Source organism: Lethenteron reissneri, chromosome 53 (assembly GCF_015708825.2).
Source record: "Lethenteron reissneri isolate LAM-NWPU_2019-01 chromosome 53, ASM1570882v1, whole genome shotgun sequence".
Taxonomy (NCBI): Eukaryota; Metazoa; Chordata; class Hyperoartia; order Petromyzontiformes; family Petromyzontidae; genus Lethenteron; species Lethenteron reissneri.
The window spans coordinates 5,047,188-5,070,275 of NC_083831.1; the positions used below are offsets into that span (position 1 = coordinate 5,047,188).

At 53.4% G+C, this 23,088-nt stretch overlaps 1 protein-coding gene across 1 annotated transcript; it reads left to right on the forward strand.

Annotated features, from left to right (window-relative positions):
• Positions 1-8,871: 8,871 nt before the first annotated feature.
• LOC133356351 (calcineurin subunit B type 1-like) lies at positions 8,872-23,077 on the forward strand. Its single transcript, XM_061573828.1, has 6 exons — positions 8,872-8,971; positions 11,610-11,649; positions 16,236-16,412; positions 16,696-16,755; positions 17,508-17,692; positions 18,530-23,077. The coding sequence occupies exons 1-6, from the start codon at positions 8,969-8,971 to the stop codon at positions 18,575-18,577; spliced, it is 513 nt and encodes a 170-aa protein (XP_061429812.1). The 5' UTR covers positions 8,872-8,968; the 3' UTR covers positions 18,578-23,077.
• Positions 23,078-23,088: the final 11 nt, after the last annotated feature.

The following is a 23,088-nucleotide window of genomic DNA, read 5'->3' on the forward strand; positions in this document are numbered from 1 at the left end:
ACCACGCACTGTGTGGTACAGACCAGAACTCATCACACACTCTGAAGCCAGATCAATAACTCACCACGCACTGTGTGGTACAGACCAGAACTCATCACGCACTCTGAAGCCAGATCAATAACTCATCACGCACTGTGTAGTACAGACCAGAACTCATCACACACTCTGAAGCCAGATCAATAACTCATCACGCACTGTGTGGTACAGACCAGAACTCATCACGCACTCTGAAGCCAGATCAATAACTCACCACGCACTGTGTAATACAGACCAGAACTCATCACGCACTCTGAAGCCAGATCAATAACTCACCACGCCCTGTGTGGTACAGACCAGAACTCATCTCGCACTCTGAAGCCAGATCAATAACTCACCACGCACTGTGTAGTACAGACCAGAACTCATCACACACTCTGAAGTCAGATCGATAACTCACCACGCACTGTGTAGTACAGACCAGAACTCATCACGCACTCTGAAGCCAGATCAATAACTCACCACGCCCTGTGTGGTACAGACCAGAACTCATCACACACTCTGAAGTCAGATCAATAACTCATCACACACTGTGTAGTACAGACCAGAACTCATCACACACTCTGAAGTCAGATCGATAACTCACCACGCACTGTGTGGTACAGACCAGAACTCATCACACACTCTGAAGCCAGATCAATAACTCACCACGCACTGTGTGGTACAGACCAGAACTCATCACGCACTCTGAAGCCAGATCAATAACTCATCACGCACTGTGTAGTACAGACCAGAACTCATCACGCACTCTGAAGTCAGATCAATAACTCATCACGCACTGTGTAATACAGACCAGAACTCATCACGCACTCTGAAGCCAGATCAATAACTCACCACGCACTGTGTAGTACAGACCAGAACTCATCACGCACTCTGAAGTCAGATCAATAACTCATCACGCACTGTGTAATACAGACCAGAACTCATCACGCACTCTGAAGCCAGATCAATAACCAATCACGCACTGTGTAGTACAGACCAGAACTCATCACACACTCTGAAGTCAGATCAATAACTCACCACGCACTGTGTAATACAGACCAGAACTCATCACACACTCTGAAGCCAGATCAATAACTCACCACGCACTGTGTAGTACAGACCAGAACTCATCACGCACTCTGAAGTCAGATCAATAACTCACCACGCACTGTGTAGTACAGACCAGAACTCATCACGCACTCTGAAGCCAGATCAATAACTCACCACGCACTGTGTAGTACAGACCAGAACTCATCTCGCACTCTGAAGCCAGATCAATAACTCACCACGCACTGTGTAGTACAGACCAGAACTCATCACGCACTCTGAAGTCAGATCAATAACTCATCACGCACTGTGTAATACAGACCAGAACTCATCACGCACTCTGAAGCCAGATCAATAACTCACCACGCACTGTGTAGTACAGACCAGAACTCATCACGCACTCTGAAGCCAGATCAATAACTCACCACGCACTGTGTGGTACAGACCAGAACTCATCTCGCACTCTGAAGTCAGATCAATAACTCATCACGCACTGTGTAGTACAGACCAGAACTCATCACACACTCTGAAGTCAGATCGATAACTCACCACGCACTGTGTAGTACAGACCAGAACTCATCACGCACTCTGAAGCCAGATCAATAACTCACCACGCACTGTGTGGTACAGACCAGAACTCATCTCGCACTCTGAAGCCAGATCAATAACTCACCACGCACTGTGTGGTACAGACCAGAACTCATCACACACTCTGAAGCCAGATCAATAACTCACCACGCACTGTGTAGTACAGACCAGAACTCATCACGCACTCTGAAGCCAGATCAATAACTCATCACGCACTGTGTAGTACAGACCAGAACTCATCACACACTCTGAAGCCAGATCAATAACTCACCACGCACTGTGTGGTACAGACCAGAACTCATCACGCACTCTGAAGCCAGATCAATAACTCATCACGCACTGTGTAGTACAGACCAGAACTCATCACACACTCTGAAGCCAGATCAATAACTCACCACGCACTGTGTGGTACAGACCAGAACTCATCACACACTCTGAAGCCAGATCAATAACTCACCACGCACTGTGTGGTACAGACCAGAACTCATCACGCACTCTGAAGCCAGATCAATAACTCATCACGCACTGTGTAGTACAGACCAGAACTCATCACACACTCTGAAGCCAGATCAATAACTCATCACGCACTGTGTGGTACAGACCAGAACTCATCACGCACTCTGAAGCCAGATCAATAACTCACCACGCACTGTGTAGTACAGACCAGAACTCATCACGCACTCTGAAGCCAGATCAATAACTCACCACGCCCTGTGTGGTACAGACCAGAACTCATCTCGCACTCTGAAGCCAGATCAATAACTCATCACGCACTGTGTGGTACAGACCAGAACTCATCACGCACTCTGAAGCCAGATCAATAACTCACCACGCACTGTGTAGTACAGACCAGAACTCATCACGCACTCTGAAGCCAGATCAATAACTCACCACGCCCTGTGTGGTACAGACCAGAACTCATCTCGCACTCTGAAGCCAGATCAATAACTCACCACGCACTGTGTAGTACAGACCAGAACTCATCACACACTCTGAAGTCAGATCGATAACTCACCACGCACTGTGTAGTACAGACCAGAACTCATCACGCACTCTGAAGCCAGATCAATAACTCACCACGCCCTGTGTGGTACAGACCAGAACTCATCACACACTCTGAAGTCAGATCAATAACTCATCACACACTGTGTAGTACAGACCAGAACTCATCACACACTCTGAAGTCAGATCGATAACTCACCACGCACTGTGTGGTACAGACCAGAACTCATCACACACTCTGAAGCCAGATCAATAACTCACCACGCACTGTGTGGTACAGACCAGAACTCATCACGCACTCTGAAGCCAGATCAATAACTCATCACGCACTGTGTAGTACAGACCAGAACTCATCACGCACTCTGAAGTCAGATCAATAACTCATCACGCACTGTGTAATACAGACCAGAACTCATCACGCACTCTGAAGCCAGATCAATAACTCACCACGCACTGTGTAGTACAGACCAGAACTCATCACGCACTCTGAAGTCAGATCAATAACTCATCACGCACTGTGTAATACAGACCAGAACTCATCACGCACTCTGAAGCCAGATCAATAACCAATCACGCACTGTGTAGTACAGACCAGAACTCATCACACACTCTGAAGTCAGATCAATAACTCACCACGCACTGTGTAATACAGACCAGAACTCATCACACACTCTGAAGCCAGATCAATAACTCACCACGCACTGTGTAGTACAGACCAGAACTCATCACGCACTCTGAAGTCAGATCAATAACTCACCACGCACTGTGTAGTACAGACCAGAACTCATCACGCACTCTGAAGCCAGATCAATAACTCACCACGCACTGTGTAGTACAGACCAGAACTCATCTCGCACTCTGAAGCCAGATCAATAACTCACCACGCACTGTGTAGTACAGACCAGAACTCATCACGCACTCTGAAGTCAGATCAATAACTCATCACGCACTGTGTAATACAGACCAGAACTCATCACGCACTCTGAAGCCAGATCAATAACTCACCACGCACTGTGTAGTACAGACCAGAACTCATCACGCACTCTGAAGCCAGATCAATAACTCACCACGCACTGTGTGGTACAGACCAGAACTCATCTCGCACTCTGAAGTCAGATCAATAACTCATCACGCACTGTGTAGTACAGACCAGAACTCATCACACACTCTGAAGCCAGATCAATAACTCACCACGCACTGTGTGGTACAGACCAGAACTCATCACGCACTCTGAAGCCAGATCAATAACTCATCACGCACTGTGTAGTACAGACCAGAACTCATCACACACTCTGAAGCCAGATCAATAACTCACCACGCACTGTGTGGTACAGACCAGAACTCATCACACACTCTGAAGCCAGATCAATAACTCACCACGCACTGTGTGGTACAGACCAGAACTCATCACGCACTCTGAAGCCAGATCAATAACTCATCACGCACTGTGTAGTACAGACCAGAACTCATCACACACTCTGAAGCCAGATCAATAACTCATCACGCACTGTGTGGTACAGACCAGAACTCATCACGCACTCTGAAGCCAGATCAATAACTCACCACGCACTGTGTAGTACAGACCAGAACTCATCACGCACTCTGAAGCCAGATCAATAACTCACCACGCCCTGTGTGGTACAGACCAGAACTCATCTCGCACTCTGAAGCCAGATCAATAACTCACCACGCACTGTGTAGTACAGACCAGAACTCATCACACACTCTGAAGTCAGATCGATAACTCACCACGCACTGTGTAGTACAGACCAGAACTCATCACGCACTCTGAAGCCAGATCAATAACTCACCACGCCCTGTGTGGTACAGACCAGAACTCATCACACACTCTGAAGTCAGATCAATAACTCATCACACACTGTGTAGTACAGACCAGAACTCATCACACACTCTGAAGTCAGATCGATAACTCACCACGCACTGTGTGGTACAGACCAGAACTCATCACACACTCTGAAGCCAGATCAATAACTCACCACGCACTGTGTGGTACAGACCAGAACTCATCACGCACTCTGAAGCCAGATCAATAACTCATCACGCACTGTGTAGTACAGACCAGAACTCATCACGCACTCTGAAGTCAGATCAATAACTCATCACGCACTGTGTAATACAGACCAGAACTCATCACGCACTCTGAAGCCAGATCAATAACTCACCACGCACTGTGTAGTACAGACCAGAACTCATCACGCACTCTGAAGTCAGATCAATAACTCATCACGCACTGTGTAATACAGACCAGAACTCATCACGCACTCTGAAGCCAGATCAATAACCAATCACGCACTGTGTAGTACAGACCAGAACTCATCACACACTCTGAAGTCAGATCAATAACTCACCACGCACTGTGTAATACAGACCAGAACTCATCACACACTCTGAAGCCAGATCAATAACTCACCACGCACTGTGTAGTACAGACCAGAACTCATCACGCACTCTGAAGTCAGATCAATAACTCACCACGCACTGTGTAGTACAGACCAGAACTCATCACGCACTCTGAAGCCAGATCAATAACTCACCACGCACTGTGTAGTACAGACCAGAACTCATCTCGCACTCTGAAGCCAGATCAATAACTCACCACGCACTGTGTAGTACAGACCAGAACTCATCACGCACTCTGAAGTCAGATCAATAACTCATCACGCACTGTGTAATACAGACCAGAACTCATCACGCACTCTGAAGCCAGATCAATAACTCACCACGCACTGTGTAGTACAGACCAGAACTCATCACGCACTCTGAAGCCAGATCAATAACTCACCACGCACTGTGTGGTACAGACCAGAACTCATCTCGCACTCTGAAGTCAGATCAATAACTCACCACGCACTGTGTAGTACAGACCAGAACTCATCACACACTCTGAAGTCAGATCGATAACTCACCACGCACTGTGTGGTACAGACCTAGAAATCAGCACCCACTCTCTAGCCCAGACATGGAAGTCGCCCACTCTCTTGGCCAGACCAGTAACCCATCACCCACTCCCAGGGTTGGTGAGCCATGCAGTGATTTGTAAAAGCCTCGAAACCCTGACAGGTGGCCAGGAGATGGCAGCACAGCAAGTGGGTTCGTCAACGCATCTGTGCGGACCTTGTAGCGATACCCCCCTCGTCCGATCAGTGGGTTTACTCCGGACACCGTGCGGCTTCCTTCCACGCGAAGCGAAACGCTCCCTTGGTTACAGCGCAGCCACACCGAGTGCGCGTGTGGTCTGACGGAAACATTCGATCGATCATCGGCCACGATTTGGGCAGTGGCCCTTCACGGCACCATAGAGAGGTGTGCTGTGAAGAAGGCCCATCGCCAGAAACGTCGACTATCATAGATCATATATGTATCCAGGGACTCAACTTACGAACCTGGTCCGTATGTCAAGTTGCCTATGGGGTGGTGGCATCTACATCTGCAGAACGTGAAGAACCAGTGGCATCTGGCATATACAGGAGATTAGACAACTTTTAAAGTAATTCGCCGTGTTTAGTGTACGTGCCGTACAACGTGTTTGCAAGCGACGGGCATTTTAAAGTTGCAAATTGACTTTGGAACAGGCCTCTGGAACGTGAGCATCACTGCCAACGCAACAGCGCCACGCAATTCGTGCCACTCCTTCGGCGAGAATCATCAGAACGGCGACAAATCGACACGAACACCACTCCACCGATCTCCTTTCTCACAGCTCCATCGCAGCTCGCTCAAGACGTGTGTGTGTGTGTGCCTCGCTGTGAGCCCACTCACGCCTCTGCCGGGACAATTACAGTTTTGTTTTGTGTGTGCACCGCCATTGGGATGTAACGACGATCGTGCATTTGGTCGGCATCGGCACTGCACGTGACAACTCGTGGCGTGAAGCAACAGGCGCGAGGTGGTGGACCAGTCGCCTCCTGCTCGCTCAACGATCGCTCCGAGCACGGCAACTGCTCCAGTGGACTTCACTCGCCGAGTCCTCTCCAGCCACGGAGAGAGGACTGGGACTGCCACACTCATTTGTCTCAACCACCACACCGCGCATCACAACATCCTCACCCACTCACCCACTCACCCACCCACTCAGTCACTCACTCACCCACTCACTCACCCACCCACTCACTCACCCACTCACTCACCCACTCACTCACCACACCGCACGTCACAACATCCTCACCCACTCACTCACCCACCCACTCACCCACTGACTCACCACACCGCATGTCACAACATCCTCACCCACTCACCCACCCACTCACTCACCACACCGCACGTCACAACATCCTCACCCACTCACTCACCCACCCACTCACTCACCCACCCACTCACTCACCCACTCACTCACCCACTCACTCACTCACCCACTGACTCACCACACCGCATGTCACAACATCCTCACCCACTCACCCACTCACCCACCCACTCAGTCACTCACTCACCCACTCACTCACTCACCCACTCGCCCACTCACCCACTCACCACACTGCATGTCACAACATCCTCACCCACTCACCCACCCACTCAGTCACTCACTCACTCACTCACCCACTCACTCACTCACCCACTCACCACACCGCATGTCACAACATCCTCACCCACTCACCCACCCACTCAGTCACTCACTCACTCACCCACTCACTCACTCACTCACCCACTCACCACACCGCATGTCACAACATCCTCACCCACTCACCCACCCACTCAGTCACTCAGTCACCCACTCACTCACCCACTCACCCACTCACCACACCGCATGTCACAACACCCTCACCCACTCACCCACTCACCCACTCACTCACTCACCCACTCACCCACTCATCACACCGCACGTCACAACATCCTCACCCACTCACTCACTCCCCACACCGCAGGTCACAATATGTCCTGCACCTTCAAATCCCCTCCAACCCTCTCTCTTCCCCAAACTCCACCCAGCTTCGATTAGCACGGTTGGCTACGTACGGTGCGAAAGAAGTTCAACAGACATGCATACAACCTTGCTCAATTCACGAAGCGTGCTACGACCCTTATCGATTACAACTTCGATTAGTGCTGGCCTGCACGTCTACACACAACACGTGTATACACGTATGTACATAACACACGTGTACACACGTGTAACACACACACACGTGTACACAGCACACACGTGTACACCAACACACACGTGTACACCAACACACACACGTGTACACAACACACACACGTGTACACAACACACACACACACGTGTACACCAACACACACACACACGTGTACACCACACACACGTGTACACCAACACACACACGTGTACACCAACACACACGTGTACACCACACAAACGTGTACACAACACACACACACACGTGTACACCACACACACGTGTACACCAACACACACACACGTGTACACCAACACACACACACGTGTACACCAACACACACACACGTGTACACCACACACACGTGTACACCAACACACACACACGTGTACACCACACACACGTGTACACCAACACACACACACGTGTACACCACACACACACGTGTACACCAACACACACACACACGTGTACACCACACACACGTGTACACCAACACACACACGTGTACACCAACACACACGTGTACACCACACACACGTGTACACAACACACACACACGTGTACACCACACACACGTGTACACCAACACACACACACGTGTACACCAACACACACACACGTGTACACCACACACACGTGTACACCAACACACACACACACGTGTACACCACACACACGTGTACACCAACACACACGTGTACACCAACACACGTGTACACCAACACACACACACGTGTATACCAACACACGTCTACACAACACACACACGTGAACAGAAGGCAGGGGAACAGAAGGGAGGGGAACAGAGGGTAGAACAAGGGGGGGGGACGGGGGGGACAGAAGGGAGGGGAACAGCGGGTAGAACAGGGGGCGGGGTGTATGGATGGTGGAACAATTAGGAGGGGGTAGAACAGGGGAGGCAGAACAGCTGGGAGGCAACAGGGGTCGAGGGGGAACGGAGAGCATGGGGGGCAGGCGGGAGGGGAGCTGATGAGGGCACAACAGGAGGAGGGAGGGAGGGAGCGTGGAGGAGACGGCGTGGGTGGGAGGTGCAGAACGAACAGGAGGAGGGGGATGGGGGGGATCGGGAGGGGAGGGGGGATCGGGGGGGATGGGGGGATGGGGGGATCGGGGGGATCCCCCATTGTCTGCTCCGCCGCTCTCCGCCATCCACGAGACGTCCGCAGCGAAGCTGCTGCGAGAGGCCGTGCGGCAAAATGGTGAGAAAGACAGAGTGTGTGTGTGTCTGTGTGTCCCTGTGTGTGTGTGTGTCTCTGTGTGTGTGTGTGTCTCTGCTGGTGTGGGTGTCTCTCTGTGTCTGTGTGTGTCTGTGTGTGTGTCTGTGTGTGTGTCTCTGTGTGTGTCTGTTAGTGTGGGTGTCTTTCTGTGTGTGTGTGTGCTAGTGTGGGTGTCTCTCTGTGTCTGTGTGTCTCTGTGTCTGTGTGTGCTTGTGTGTGTGTGCTCGTGTGTGTCTGTGTGTGCTAGTGTGTGTGTGTCTGTGTGTGCTAGTGTGTGTGTGTCTGTGTGTGCTAATGTGGGTGTCTCTCTGTGTCTGTGTATGCTAGTGTGTGTGTCTGTGTGTGTCTGTGTGTGCTAGTGTGTGTGTGTGTGTCTGTGTGTGCTAGTGTGTGTGTGTCTGTGTGTGCTAATGTGGGTGTCTCTCTGTGTCTGTGTGTCTGTGTATGCTAGTGTGTGTGTGTCTGTGTGTCTCTGTGTGTCTGTGTGTGCTAGTGTGTGTGCTAGTGTGGGTGTCTCTCTGTGTCTGTGTGCTAGTGTGTGTCACTGTGTGTGCTAGTGTGTGTGTGTGTCTGTGTGTGTGCTAGTGTGTGTGTCTGTGTGTGTGCTGGTGTGTGCTAGTGTGTGTGTCTCTGTGTGTGTGTGTCACTGTGTGTGCTAGTGTGTGTGTGTCGTGGGGAGCGGTAGTGTAGCGGTTAGCGCGCTGCGCTATGAACCTGGCGACCCGGGTTCGATTCCCGCTCACGGCTAACACCAGTGACGATTATCTGAACCGGTCCTGGGCCTCTCCTAGGTCGACTCAGCCTTAAATAGTACCTGGTGCGGTGTGTAAACATCGCCATTGGGGAGACAAAGGCGGTCGGGCGTGGTGCTGGCCACCCACCCCCTCGTGTACCGTTCCGGCCTTCATAGGTGCTCGCTAACAGCACTTGCCCCTACAGTCTGTTAAGGCTATACGGGGGATCTTTGTGTGTCTCTGTGTGTGTGTCACTGTGTGTCACTGTGTGTGCTAGTGTGTGTCTCAGTGTGTGCTAGTGTGTGCTAGTGTGTGTCACTGTGTGTCACTGTGTGTGTCACTGTGTGTGCTAGTGTGTGTGTCTCTGTGTGTGTGTCCAAGCTCTGCAGGCTCAACCACTGCTGAGCTTGCGAGGAAGACTGCCTGTTCACAGGCAGTGTTCACAGACTGCCTGTTCACAGCCAGTCTGCTTGTTCACAGGCAGTCTTTGTGTGCATGTGCGTTGCCCTGTACTGAGCCATGCGGAGAGCCCATTGAGATTCGTGAACGTGTGCTGTGCTATATGGGATTGGGATGCATTATTCAGTCATTCAGTCTCACGCAGTGTCCTTTATTGAGCCCATTGAGATTCGTGTGTTGTGTGTGCATAACGTGTATGGGTAATTACAGATTTGTTTTTAATGAATCATTTGTCAATGTATCCATGGGTGCTGTGTGTGTGTGTTTATTTGTATAAACAAGACGGAGATATATCCCCATCTAGCTCACACAGGCTGTCGGGGCAGGCACTGTTAGCGAGCACCTATGAAGGGGTGGTAAACATCACAGCTCTTGGGAGACAAAGGCGGCCGTGCTGTTTGACCCCCCCCCCCTCGTGTGTCGTGCCAGCCTTCATAATCGGTGCCCGCTATCAGCACTTGCCCCCGACAGCATGTTGAAGGCTATACGGGGATCTTTGTCTTGTTTCTGTGCATGCACACTGCAGTATGCGTGCTTTGTATGATGTGCACGGCTGTGTAATTTGTGTGTATTTTACATAATGTGAGTATGTATTATTCATTCTATGTATTGCATCATACTCAGGTGTCAACGGACTGCTGTTTTGGCGCGTCTCCCGTACGTGTGGTCGTTATTGCTGCTGCATGTGTACGTCACACTAGAGGGAGACAAAGGCGCGCGGGCGTGGTGCTGGCCACCCACCCCCTCGTGTGCCGTGCTGGCCTCGCTAACAGCACTTGCCCCAACAGTCTGTTCAGGCTACACGGTGGACCTTTGTCTTTATCACAGTGGGGGGGGGGAGCGCAAGGTGGTGCATCTGACAGTCATCTCGGTTTGGTTCACCCCGGGGCCTGTCCCGTGACCTCCTGCCAGCAACGGAGTCTCCGACGCTGAACGTGAAAACCTCGAAGTGCACCTAGCCTGGCACAGGCACCGTGGCGATGTCACTGCCCCCTCAGTGGTGAATGGCGGCTGTGGTTGTGTGTGCATGGCCAGGATGGGTCTGTGCGTGTGTGTATGGGTCTGTGCGTGTGTGTATGGGTCTGTGCGTGTGTGCATGGGTCCACGTGTATAGACAAATCGGTTGATGTGTGCGTCTTAGGGGTTGTTTCATAATGATGACGATTATCTGAACCGGCCCTGGGCCTCCCCGAGGTCGACCTGGTACTGTGTGTAGTAAACATCGCCACTGGGGAGACAAAGGCGGCCGGACGTGGTGCTGGCCACCCACCCCCTCGTACCCAGGGCCGGCCTTCAACCGGCGCTACTCACGAACAGCACTTGGCCCAAAGAGTCCGTGAAGGCTACACGGGTCGCCTTTGTCTTTGTGTGCGGCGTGGAGGTGTGGGTGTGAAGTTAATGCTCTGACACCTCCCGTTCTCTCGCAGGGAAACGAAGGCAGCTACCCCATGGAGATGTGTTCTCATTGTGAGTCTCGCCATCGCACAGACTCGCTCGCGCGCACACACGCCTGCATACACCCACACAGACAAAGGGCTCCCGTATAGCCTCGACAGCCAGTCGGGGAAAGTGCTCCTCAGCCAAGTACGGAAAACGGAGGGGGTGGGTTCGGTGGCTAGAACCACGCCCGGCCGCCTTTGTCTCCCCAACTGGGGATATTTACACGCCAGGTACGGCTGAGTCGACCTAGGGGAGGCCGAGTATCGGTAGAGATATTCGTTACCCGTGTAGGCTGTTCTACAAGAATCGAATTTGGGATGATCTGTTCACTGCGCCACCGCTCCAGGAACGAAAGCTTCCCCCATGTCGCCTGTAACAGGCTGTAGGGGCAAGTGCTGTTAGCGAGTAGCAGCACCTGTGAAGGCCGGCACGGCACACGAGGGGGTGGGTGGCCAACACCACGCCCGGCCGCCTTTGTCTCCCTAGTGGCGTTGTTTACACACCGCACGGTACTCATTTGAGGCTGAGTCGGCCTCGGGGAGGCCCAGGACCCGTTCAGATAATCGCCAATGGTGTTGGCCGTGAACGGGAATCGAACAGGTCCCACACTGTATGGGGGCTAGCGAACAGCACTTGCCCCAACCAGTCTCTGCAGGCTACATGGGGGTTTTCTGTCTCCCCACCTCCAAGGGGCTCATTTAACTCGGCACTTAACGCAAACAGTCGCGTCAGGCGCGCCCCAATCATGGCTAATCACAGCCGCGACTCGACACCCCCGCCCACTGATGGCAGATGTAGACCCGTCTCGCCGCACCGCATCTCACCACACCGTGGTCTGGGGTAGGTGGTGGGTGAGTGAGTGGTGAGTGGTCGGTGGTGGGTGGGTGGTGAGTGGTGGATGAGTGGTCGGTGGTGGGTGGTGAGTGGTGGGTGAATGGTGGGTGAGTGGTGGGTGAGTGGTTTGGTGGGTGGTGAGTGGTGGGTGGGTGGTGAGTGGTGGGTGGGTAGTGGTGGGTGGTGAGTGGTGGGTGAGTGGTGGGTGGGTGAGTGCTGGGTGAGTGGTGGGTGAGTGGTGGATGAGTGGTGGGTGGGTGGTGAATGGTGGGTTGTGAGTGGTGGGTGGGTGGTGAGTGGTGGGTGGGTGGGTTGTGAGTGGTGAGTGGGTGGTGAGTGGTGGGTGGTGAGTGGTGGGTGGGTGGTGGTGGGTGGTTGGTGGTTGGATGAGTGAATTTGCCGATGACCGGTACCAGCGGTGTCAAGATCGGCCTCTGTGGAGGAGGCTCGCGACGGATGCTGCTACTGGGCAGTTTCTCCTGCAGGAGGATGCTGATGAGCTATAAAGCTCTTGTTCACAGCAGCCGTGGGTGAAAACACGTTGCAACAACAAACACGATAGTCGTGCAAAGTACGTACGTATGTTGAACTTCTTTCGCACCCAACAACAGCGGAGGGCGGAGGAGCGATGCTCACATAAACGAGCGGAGTGCCGGGCGGTTAAAACGCAGCAAGTTGGCACAGTCAAGGGCACAGGTGGTGCATCTGCCAGCCATCTCAGTCAGTCAACCCATGGCACCTGCTGGGTATGTCCCGTGACCTCCTGCCAGCAGTGAACCTTCCACACTTCACGTGGCCTCGGAGTGCACCTAGCCTGGCACAAGCGCTGTGGTGTCGTCATCGCCACTGCGTGCCGAATGGCAGCTGTTGTTTTGTGTTATGGGGAGCGGTAGCGTAGCGGTAACCACACTGCGCTACACACCCGGCGACCCGAGTTCGATTCCTGCTCACGGCCAACACCAGTGATGATTATCTTAGCTGGTCCTGGGCCTCCCCTGGGGCGACTCAGCCTCAACTGAGTACCTCCTGGTGCGGCATGGAAACATCGCCACTGGGGAGACAAAGGCGGCCGGGCGTGGCTCTGGCCACCCACCACCTTGTGTGCCACAGTTCCGGCCTTCATAGGTGCTACTCGCTAGCAGCACTTGCCCCAACAGTCTGTTAAGGCTACGCGGGGGATCTTTGTGAATCTAGTGCAGTGACAAATGTTGTCTTGCAAACATTCGAAATAGCTTCCCTTAATTACAGGCCGTCACACGTCGCTATGATCGCACCCATTATGTAATTTGCAATCCAAATATGCAATGTTGGTGCCATTTCATTAGCTTGCCACTGTAGCTGCATGCCTCCTCCACCGTGCCTTCATCATCAACCACCACCATCATCAGCCATGATCAATCCACTGCTGGATGAAGGCCTCCTCCAAAAGCCACCACCACCGACACCTCTCAGGATCCTGCGATACCAAGATACGCCCGGAAACTGCTCGCTCACGAGCCCATTTCAATGCTCCATCTCCCCCATTGCGCCGCCGCTCCCCATGCAAACAACAACAACAACCGGCGTTCACCAATAACGAAGTGGCGGTGACTTTACCACGGCGCCTGTGCCAGGCTAGGTGCACTTTGAGGCCACGTGAAGTGTCGAAGGCTCGCTGCTGGCAGGTCACGGGGCAGACCCAGCAGGTGCCGCGGGTCGACTGACTGAGATGACTGGCTGATGCACCACCTGTGTCCCATACTGTACAAACTTGCTGCGTTTTAGCCACCCGGCGCTCCGCTCGTTGTTGTGAGCATCACCCTTCTGCCCTTCGTCGTTTGCCTTTGCAACAGCAAACTGTTTCGGATTTTTCTTCCAACTTGTGAAATCCTTCTCAAAATCGCATGGTTGTCTGATTTTAAGCCACTCATCTTTAAGATTCAATTCCTTTGCATTCATGAAAGGTGAAGCTCTCGACGTTGCATTTCACACACACGTGTAAGGGGAGCGGTAGTGTACACACACACACACGTGTAAGGGGAGTGGTAGTGTACATACACACACACACGCTGGGTGTATGTGCATAAAGAGCACTGTATATGTGTGAGTGGGGGTGGAGGAGTGATTGCCATTAAACATTCATGACAACACAGCAGGTCTGGCGCCCTGGGTCGTCACTCATGAGCCCTTTCGCTCCGCTGACTTTCTCCTGACGATGTCAACCTCTGGCCGTGATAGTTCCCTTGGCTCCGACGAGGACGGAGACCACCACCACCACCTCTCTCCACCGTGCAGTCGCGCGTCCAGCGAGCTCGCAGCTCGTCGCGACACGGGGGGGCATTTATTTGAACCGCTTCGGTGCGCGTAGAACCTACGGTGGTGCTGTTGATGGTGGTGGTGGTCTTGGTGGTCTTGGCAGTGGTGGTCCTGATGGTGGTGGTCGTGGTGGTCTTGGTGGTGGTGGTGGTGGTCGTGATGGTCGTGGTTGAGATGGTGGTCATGATGGTGATGGTGGTCATGATGGTGGTGGTGGTCTTCTTGGTGGTCGTGGTGGTGGTTTGTGGTGGTTGTAGTCTGTAGAATCTTGCGTGGAACAATTGGTTTCTGGCCAGGAGATGCTGGCCTCATGGCCTCATGATGCCCTCAGCGCGCCAATCGCTGAGCCATTCCACCGTCGGCCTGAACAGGGGAGCGGTAGTGCAGCGGTTAGCGCTACGCTGCGCTACGAACCCGGCGACCCGAGTTCGATTCCCGCTCATGGCCAACATCGGTGACGATTATCTGAACCGTTTCTGGACCTCCCTGAGGTCGACTCGGCCTCAAATGATTACCTGGTGCTGTCTGTAAACATCGCCACTGGGGAGACAAAGGCGGCCATGCAGGGTGCTGGCCAGCGCATAGACCCTGTGTCACTACGGACCTCAGTAGGCACTTTGTTAACAGCTCTTGGATCAACGACGTTCTACGTCAACTAAACTATTCTTATGTAAGGCCCACCCAGCTTTGGAGCTCTTGTTCAGAAGCGACCTGGCGATCGCAAATGATGGCTCAACAAAGTCGCGGCTTATCACGTGGACATTTATAGCAGCCCAGATACTCTAAACGAGTGATGTTGATTATAAATGTGGAGGGGAAAACCGGAGGCCCCGGAGAAAAATCCACACGACCACGGGGAGAGAGAGAGACACTGCAAACTCCAAATACACAGCAGCAGGCGTCAGGGTCGGGATCGATCCCACGACCTCCTGTATACCAAGCGAGATAGTTAACATCTCGCCACCGTGACACCCAACCCCATGTGTAGCCTATGTAGCCTATGTAGGCTACACATGGGGTTGTGTTTCATGTTTGTGTGTTTTAACTCTTTGTTTAATCTCCCTGGGGGTGGCGGGGGGGGGGGCAGGACCCACGTGGGGAAGCTCTTGCCCTTTGAGGTACCCCTTGCGTGACCCGGTGCTGCCGCTGCGACTCCTCGATCCGCCGCCTCTCGCCTCCAGCTCCCTCGGCCTTTGCGTGGCCGGGGGGCCCTCGCCGGCCCTGGGGGGCGCAGGTGGAGCGTCTAGAAACACGCGGTCAGAGTGTTTGGCTGCTGCTAAAAATGCCCACGTGACGATGCTAAGTCACTCCCTTGAGTTATCATTTGTGATAGCTCAGCTGCGTAGCTCAGTGGGCTTCACCTGGTACAATAAAAACTGTTTAATGTTTGAACATCTTCCTGCGTTCTCCTCTGTTCCCCCCGTTAACCCCCCCCCCCCCCCCCCCGTTAACCCCACTCCTCGCCGCCCAATCCCCGCGGGTAGTCGATCCGGACGAGATCCGGAGGCTGGGCAAGCGGTTCCGCAAGCTCGACCTGGACGGCTCGGGCTCGCTCAGCGTCGAGGAGTTCATGTCCCTGCCCGAGCTGCAGCAGAACCCCCTCGTGCAGAGAGTCATCCACATCTTCGACACCGACGGCAACGGGGAGGTCGACTTCAAGGGTAACCGTGGCGACGGCGGCAGCTGTGGCGGTGATCGTCACCGCGGCGATCGTCGCCGTGGCGATCGTCACCGCGGCGATCGCGACCGCGGCGATCGCGACCACAGCATCTACTTTATGACCTCATTGTACTCGGTTTGTCCGTACGTGCGTCTGTGTTGACCACCCCCCGCCCACCTCGTGTGCCGTGTCGGCCTTCAGTGATGTTCGCCAACAGCACTTGCCCCAACAGCCTGAGAAAAGCGACATGGGGGATCTTTGCCTTTGTCCGTTCTCTGCCACAGAGTTCATTGAAGGCGTCTCACAGTTCAGTGTCAAGGGAGACAAGGAACAGAAGCTGCGATGTGAGTAGATCAGCGCACCAACAATAACGGCCGCCATTCGTCGCTAATTGGCGACGACGTCACCATGGCCCTTGCGCCAGGCTAGGTGAATATTGAGACAATGTTGAAGGGTCGCTGCTGGGTAGGAGGTCACGGGACAGCAGGTGCCATGGGTTGACTGAGATGGCCGACAGTTGCACCACCTGTGCTCCCCACTGTGCCAACTTGCTGCGTTTTATCTGCCCGGTGCTCCGCTCATTGTTGTGAGCGTCGCTCCTCTGCCCTCAGTTGTTTCTGGAGGGCGACTGCCTCCACAGCAGCGTCCTTCACGAGCCTCCTCAATTTTGTGGGACTGTCTCACAAAGACAAAGATCCCCCATATAGCCTTAACAAACTGTTGGGGCAAGTGCTGTTCGTGAGCACCTATGAAGGCCAGCATGGTACACCAGGGAGTGGGTGGCCAGCACCACGCCCGGCCACCTTTGTCTCTCCAGTGGCGATGTTTACACACCGCACCAGGTACTCATTTGAGGCTGAGTCGCCCGAGGAGAGGCCCAGAACCAGTTCAGATAATCGTCACTGGTGTCGGCCGTGAGCGGGAATCGAACTCGGCTCGCTGCTTTGTATTGCAGAGCGCTCACCGCTACGCCACCGCTCCCCACACACCACGGACACCCTCGTCACCACGGGGATTACGCTCTCCCCGAGCCCCGCCTGCCACCCCCCTGCCTTGCCCCGCACACCCCACACCCCCCGCCCTTTCCCTCCGCCAGTCGCGTTCCAGATCTACGACATGGACCGCGACGGCTTCATCTCCAACGGGGAGCTCTTCCAGGTGCTCAAGATGATGGTGGGCAACAACTTGAAGGACACGCAGCTGCAGCAGATCGTGGACAAGACGATCCTCAACGCCGACAAGGACGGCGACGGTCGCATCTCCTTCCAGGAGTTCTGCTCCGTAGGTCGCGCCGCCAGCACGGCCGCCAGCGCGGCGATCGTCGTGGTCGCCAACGCCGGGAAACTTAACACTATAAAAACTAAACTATTTTTCATTGTAGAGGATTTTTGGGTTAGGTCGGGATTGAACCCTCGACCTCCTGCATACCAGGCGAGGTAGTTAACATCTTTGCCACCGTGGTCCATGCCCTCCCCCATGCACTGCGTACTGACATAGGTTACACATTTATTACAAGTCTCTTAGTGAGCGGCCTTCCATATATAGACACACACAAAGTACAAAGACAAAGATTCACCGTGTGTAGACTTTAACAGACCGTTGTGGCTGTCAGTGAGTGCTGTTGGCAAGCCCCTTCTCTAATGCCGACACGGAACGCGAGGGCGTGGGTGGCCAGGCTGCCACGGTTGGCTACGTACGGTGCGAAAGAAGTTGAACACACGGACCTACGACTCATTTGAGGCTGAATTGTCCAAGGAACAACCACCCACAGGATGAGATATTCCATCACCGATTTTGGCTGTGAGCGGGAATCAAACTCGGGCCCCAGAGTTCCTGGCGCGGTGCGCTGACCACTGCACCATCGATTAAAAAAACACCTTCACCCCCCCTATGCACATCAGAAAGATATACCGCATACATCCTCTTAGCTTTACCAGGACAGGCGCTATTATCAAGCGCATGTTAAGACCCGCACGGCACACGGGGGGTGGCGGTGGGGGGAGGAAGGAGTGTTGTGGCAGCTGCCACGCTCTGCCGCCACGTTCTGCCGCCTTTGTCTCACCCCCCCCCAGTGCTGATGCCCTCCCCCCTCCGTGGCGTGTGTGCGCGTGTGCCCAGGTGGTTGGCGGGATGGATGTTCACAAGAAGATGGTGGTGGACGTCTGATGGTGGGAGACTGCGCTGTTCACGTTCACACTCGTTCACCTGGATCCATTAAACTCCGTTCAAAATATCCTCCCTCACAACCGCCCTCCCCCCCCCCGTAAACACGAACCAAATTGAATGTTCCATGCTGAGCCCACTTGGCGGGTGTTTGCCGAGCTTTCCATGGGTTAGTCCATTTTATTATTTAGGGGGTAGAGGGGGGGGGTGAAGGCCGCCTGATTGGTATTTGATCATTTGCAGAGTGTGGTGAAATCGTTCTCTCTCATCTAATTGGCCGGATGATGCCACCTTTGCACAGTTTCCCCTATTTATGGCCCGGAGGTTTTATTTAAACTATTTATGTGAGACGAAATATTTATTTATTACTTTTACAACAGCCAGTCTGGTTGTTTTAAGTGCACGCGGTATTACCTGGGAGCGGTGGTGCAGTAGCGGTTAGCGCTGCGCTGTCAACCCGGCGGAGACCCAAGGTCGATTCCCGCTCACGGCCAACACCGGTGACGATTATCTGAATTAATCCTGGGCCTCCACTCAGTCGAGTACCTGGTGCGGTGTGTAAACATTGCCACTAGGGAGACAAAGGCGGCCGGGCGTTATGCTGGCCACCCACCCCCTTGTGTGCCATTCCGGCCTTCATCGGTACTCGCTCACAGCACTTGCCCCAACAATATTTTCAAGCTATACGGGGGATCTTTGTCTTGGTGATACCCACAACTAGAGAGCAAGCAAGAGGTCACGCAGGGAGTGGAGCTATGGTGAGCGTTGGGGTCTGGGTTGTGCTTAATGGTGGGGGCTGATTGGTTAGTTTGTTGTATTAAGGTTAAGGTCATGTGGTCAGGATATTGTCTGATTGGCTAGTGTGGGTAGGGTTGGAGGTGGAGCTGGTGTCTGATTGGGTAGTGTGGGTAGGGTTGGAGGTGGAGCTGGTGTCTGATTGGTTAGTGTGGGTAGGGTTGGAGGTGGGGCTGGTGTCTGATTGGTTAGTGCACTTTTTGCACCTCTCTATCACTCATTCTTTTACAACTGAAAATCAAACCGACTTTAAAAAACCAGAGAACTTTATGGTTTACTCTGTAGGTTAGACATTTGGTGAGGTCTTGCCAAATCTGTACCAGGAGAGAGTGTTATTGATGATTTTTGATGGTGTCGTGTTGGTGGAGGGGGTTGCGTGGGGCCCTGGTGCACGGCTGGAAACCCGGCCCCCCACCCCCCACGTCCCATCCCCCCAGCGTCTCCAGAGGGGCCACCCTGGAGACAAACGCCAACGTCGCCTAAAGCGAGGGCACCCCCCCACCCACCGCCAACCCCCACTCACCGCCAACCCCCACCCGCTTCGTAGCCTCGGCCTCCCCTCTGGCCCGTGGGCCTCAGCGCAGTTGCACCGCCTGCGCACCCACTCGCGAGCTACGCCGGTGCCGCACGGCGGCCATCACGTTCCGCCCCTTGCTCCGCGCTCGCCAGCCACTGCCGCCGCCCACCTCCTCCTCGTCGGCGCCGCCGCCGCGAGGTTTATTAGAGCGCGTGGCATTCACTCCATCGTTCGTACCTACGTTGTTAAACTTCTTTCGCACCGTACGTAGCCAACCGTGCTAATCGGAAGCGTGGGGGGAAGGACAACAAGGTCCAGCGCAGGGTTCTTCATTGCAAGGCCCACGGGCCACTGGTGGCCCCCGAGGTGCGGGCCCGGACAATACACAACAAGTAAACACCCCCCCCCCCCCCCCCATCATCATCGTGCTGCTGTCAAACCGCCAGTGGTTTCAAATGCGTGGCGGCCCCCGCACCGATGAGACGCAGTGAACAGCACTGGGGTGGCGAGCGGCAAGGCAAGCGTTGCGAGCGACGGAACGCGTTGCTGTGTTTCACCGCAGCTGTCAACCCAGACGGTTTACGCCGTACTCTTGCGCAGGGAAATGTAGTTTTCAGGTCCATATGGCGTACAGCCGTTTCAATAAGGGCACATTAAAAAAAAATTGTCTTTGTGTTTTTCCCTTATGCTGGGACTTTGTAGGATGAACGTTGATATTTATAAGGGCACGGGGTGACCAGTAAGGTGTGAATTGGTCGCTAATAAAATAGGCACTCACAAGGGGTTGACAGGTCTGGTTTCACGGACGTGGCACCTGCGATAGTTCCCGAGTAAGTGGGGGTCGATGTTGCCGCGTGTGTCATCCCAACTGAGTTGTTTCTTTTTCGGTCAATTTTATTTACTTATTAAATTTGACAACATTTGGAGCGTGACCCACCACCACGACCGCTACCTGGCTCGCTCCACAAACGGGCGTGGCCACCCGGGTTATGGGAGGAGCTTAGTGTCGGTGGGCGTGGCCGTGTGAAAGTGGGCGGTGCTGGTGGAGGAGGAGGAAGGGGCTTACCAGCTCGCCAGGTGCTGAGCCTCTGAGCGGTGCCCGTGTCGTTTCATTGATGGAGCGTGCACCTGGGGGGGGGGGGGGGGGGGGTGAGACTCATGGAGGCTTCGGCTATTCGAACTTTTGGTTTTGAAACCTCCGCGTGGAGGTAGGCAGGCGGACGTTCGCGTTTTTTTCACGAAATAAACCACTCAGGCTCATTGTGCCATCGCGCTCTCCACTCGCATCATCATCATCATCATCAGTTAACTCCAGGATCATCATCATAATTATCATCTGCTCCAGGATTGTTATCATCATCATTGTCGGCTGCAGGATCAGAATCAGTCTTCATCATCATCAGCAGCACATGCAGCTCAGTTTCAATTGTCATCGTCTACAGCCAACATCGTTAGCTCCAGCGTCATTAGCCGGAGGATCGTTGCAATCATCAGTTCATCATCATAATCATCATCATCATCATCACTTTCATCATCATCAGTGTTACTCTTCGCGTCGCGATGGTTGTGTTGGCTTGTCGCTGTCAGTGGTTGTCGTCAGTCGGTGTTGGTGTTGTTACAGTATTAAGTGGTGGTGGTTGATGTTGTTGATGTTGGTGATGTTGTTGGTGGTGGTATGGGGAGTGGTAGTGTCGCGATTAGCGCTACGCTGCACTACGAACCCGGCTGCCCGAGTTCGATTCCCGCTCACGGCCAACACCAGTGACGATTATCTGAATAAGTTATGGGCATCCCCGAAGTCGACTCGGCCTCAAATGAGAATCGTGTGCGGTGTGTAAACATCGCCACTGGGGAGACAAAGGCGGCCGGGCGTGGTGCTGGCCACCCACCCCCTCGTGTGCCATGCCCGCCTTCATAGGTGCTCGCTAATAGCACTTGCCCCAACAGTGTGTTAAGGCTATACGGGGGATCTTTGTCTTTGTTGTTGTCTTGGTTGTGACCACCATCCCGGTCTCGTACACCCCAGTTGCAATCCACCCGCCTCCCCCAACTCCACCCGGCCCCAGCCAATAACCCAGAAAATATGCGCGTTGTCACCAGACTTGCTCTGCTTACGTGACAACCCTTACTCATTGGCTGCGTCGGGTGGTGGCGGGTTTAACAACACATTTATATTTACACGATCTAACCCCAAAAAAATACTTATATTATGGACTTGCTCTCTTACAACTCGGGGGGTGCTGCTGCGGATTCCAGACTATTGGCCAACGGGGAGCCGCGCGAGGAGTTGTGTGGCCCAAAGAGCAAACGACGGAGTTTTACACAGATGATTGTAGTGTGGGGGTTGTGTTCATTCAAAAGGTATTTACGAGCACCCCTTCTGGACAAAGTTGCGGACGAGCAATGGTTGAGAAATCTGGCAACTAAAATAAGATAATCCAAAAAAATACGAAGCTAAATCCTCAGAACATTTCAACCAAAAAAATATATATCTTTAAAATCTGCCGTGGCCAGGTCCCAGGTGTTATAGGAGAGGAAAGAGCCTTGCTATTCGCAAGCTGGGACGAACAAACACTCCGTGCTGTTCAGTGGCCGATACAACCCCCACCGTGCTAACCTCCCGTCGTGCGTGCCGCAATACGGCAGCAGACAGCTACCGTGTGGTTAATGGGTGGTTAATGTGTGGTTAACGTGTGGTTAATGGGTGGTTAATGTGTGGTTAACGTGTGGTTAACGTGTGGTTAATGGGTGGTTAATCAGAGGTCGAGCAATTGTCTTTCCTATCCCATACTGCCACCCCTTGGTGTCATTTCGAAGCACAGTTTATCCGTGTTAAAACAAGAAATCAGAATCGCAATCTTTATTTTGGACTGCAGGGGGAATCCGACGAGCTATGAAACTTTTTTTCCCAGATGTCCGGCCGGGTAATCAAATATGTTCCATCCAAGTTTGATTCTGGGACACGGCTAGCGTCAGATGTCCGATGGTGATCATTGCCTGAACCAGTATTGGGTCACACAACCCGCATTGACCAGCGTGGTGAAGTATGGTCATACACCCCCCCCTCCCCACAACTCGCATGCCATGGAGGGACCCTCATCCATGAGTAGACTGACGAAGGACTGTAAGTTATTTTAATGTACTGTACGTGTACACGAAATACAAAATAAAGACTGTCCTCGTGAAATGCAGCAGTTATCAC

Bases quoted from the DNA above. Each gene is read 5' to 3' on its own strand.
- LOC133356351 (XM_061573828.1), top strand. The intron at 16,756-17,507 runs GTGAGTAGATCA...TCCCTCCGCCAG, and splicing joins CAAGGAACAGAAGCTGCGAT to TCGCGTTCCAGATCTACGAC. The intron at 17,693-18,529 runs GTAGGTCGCGCC...GCGTGTGCCCAG, and splicing joins CCTTCCAGGAGTTCTGCTCC to GTGGTTGGCGGGATGGATGT.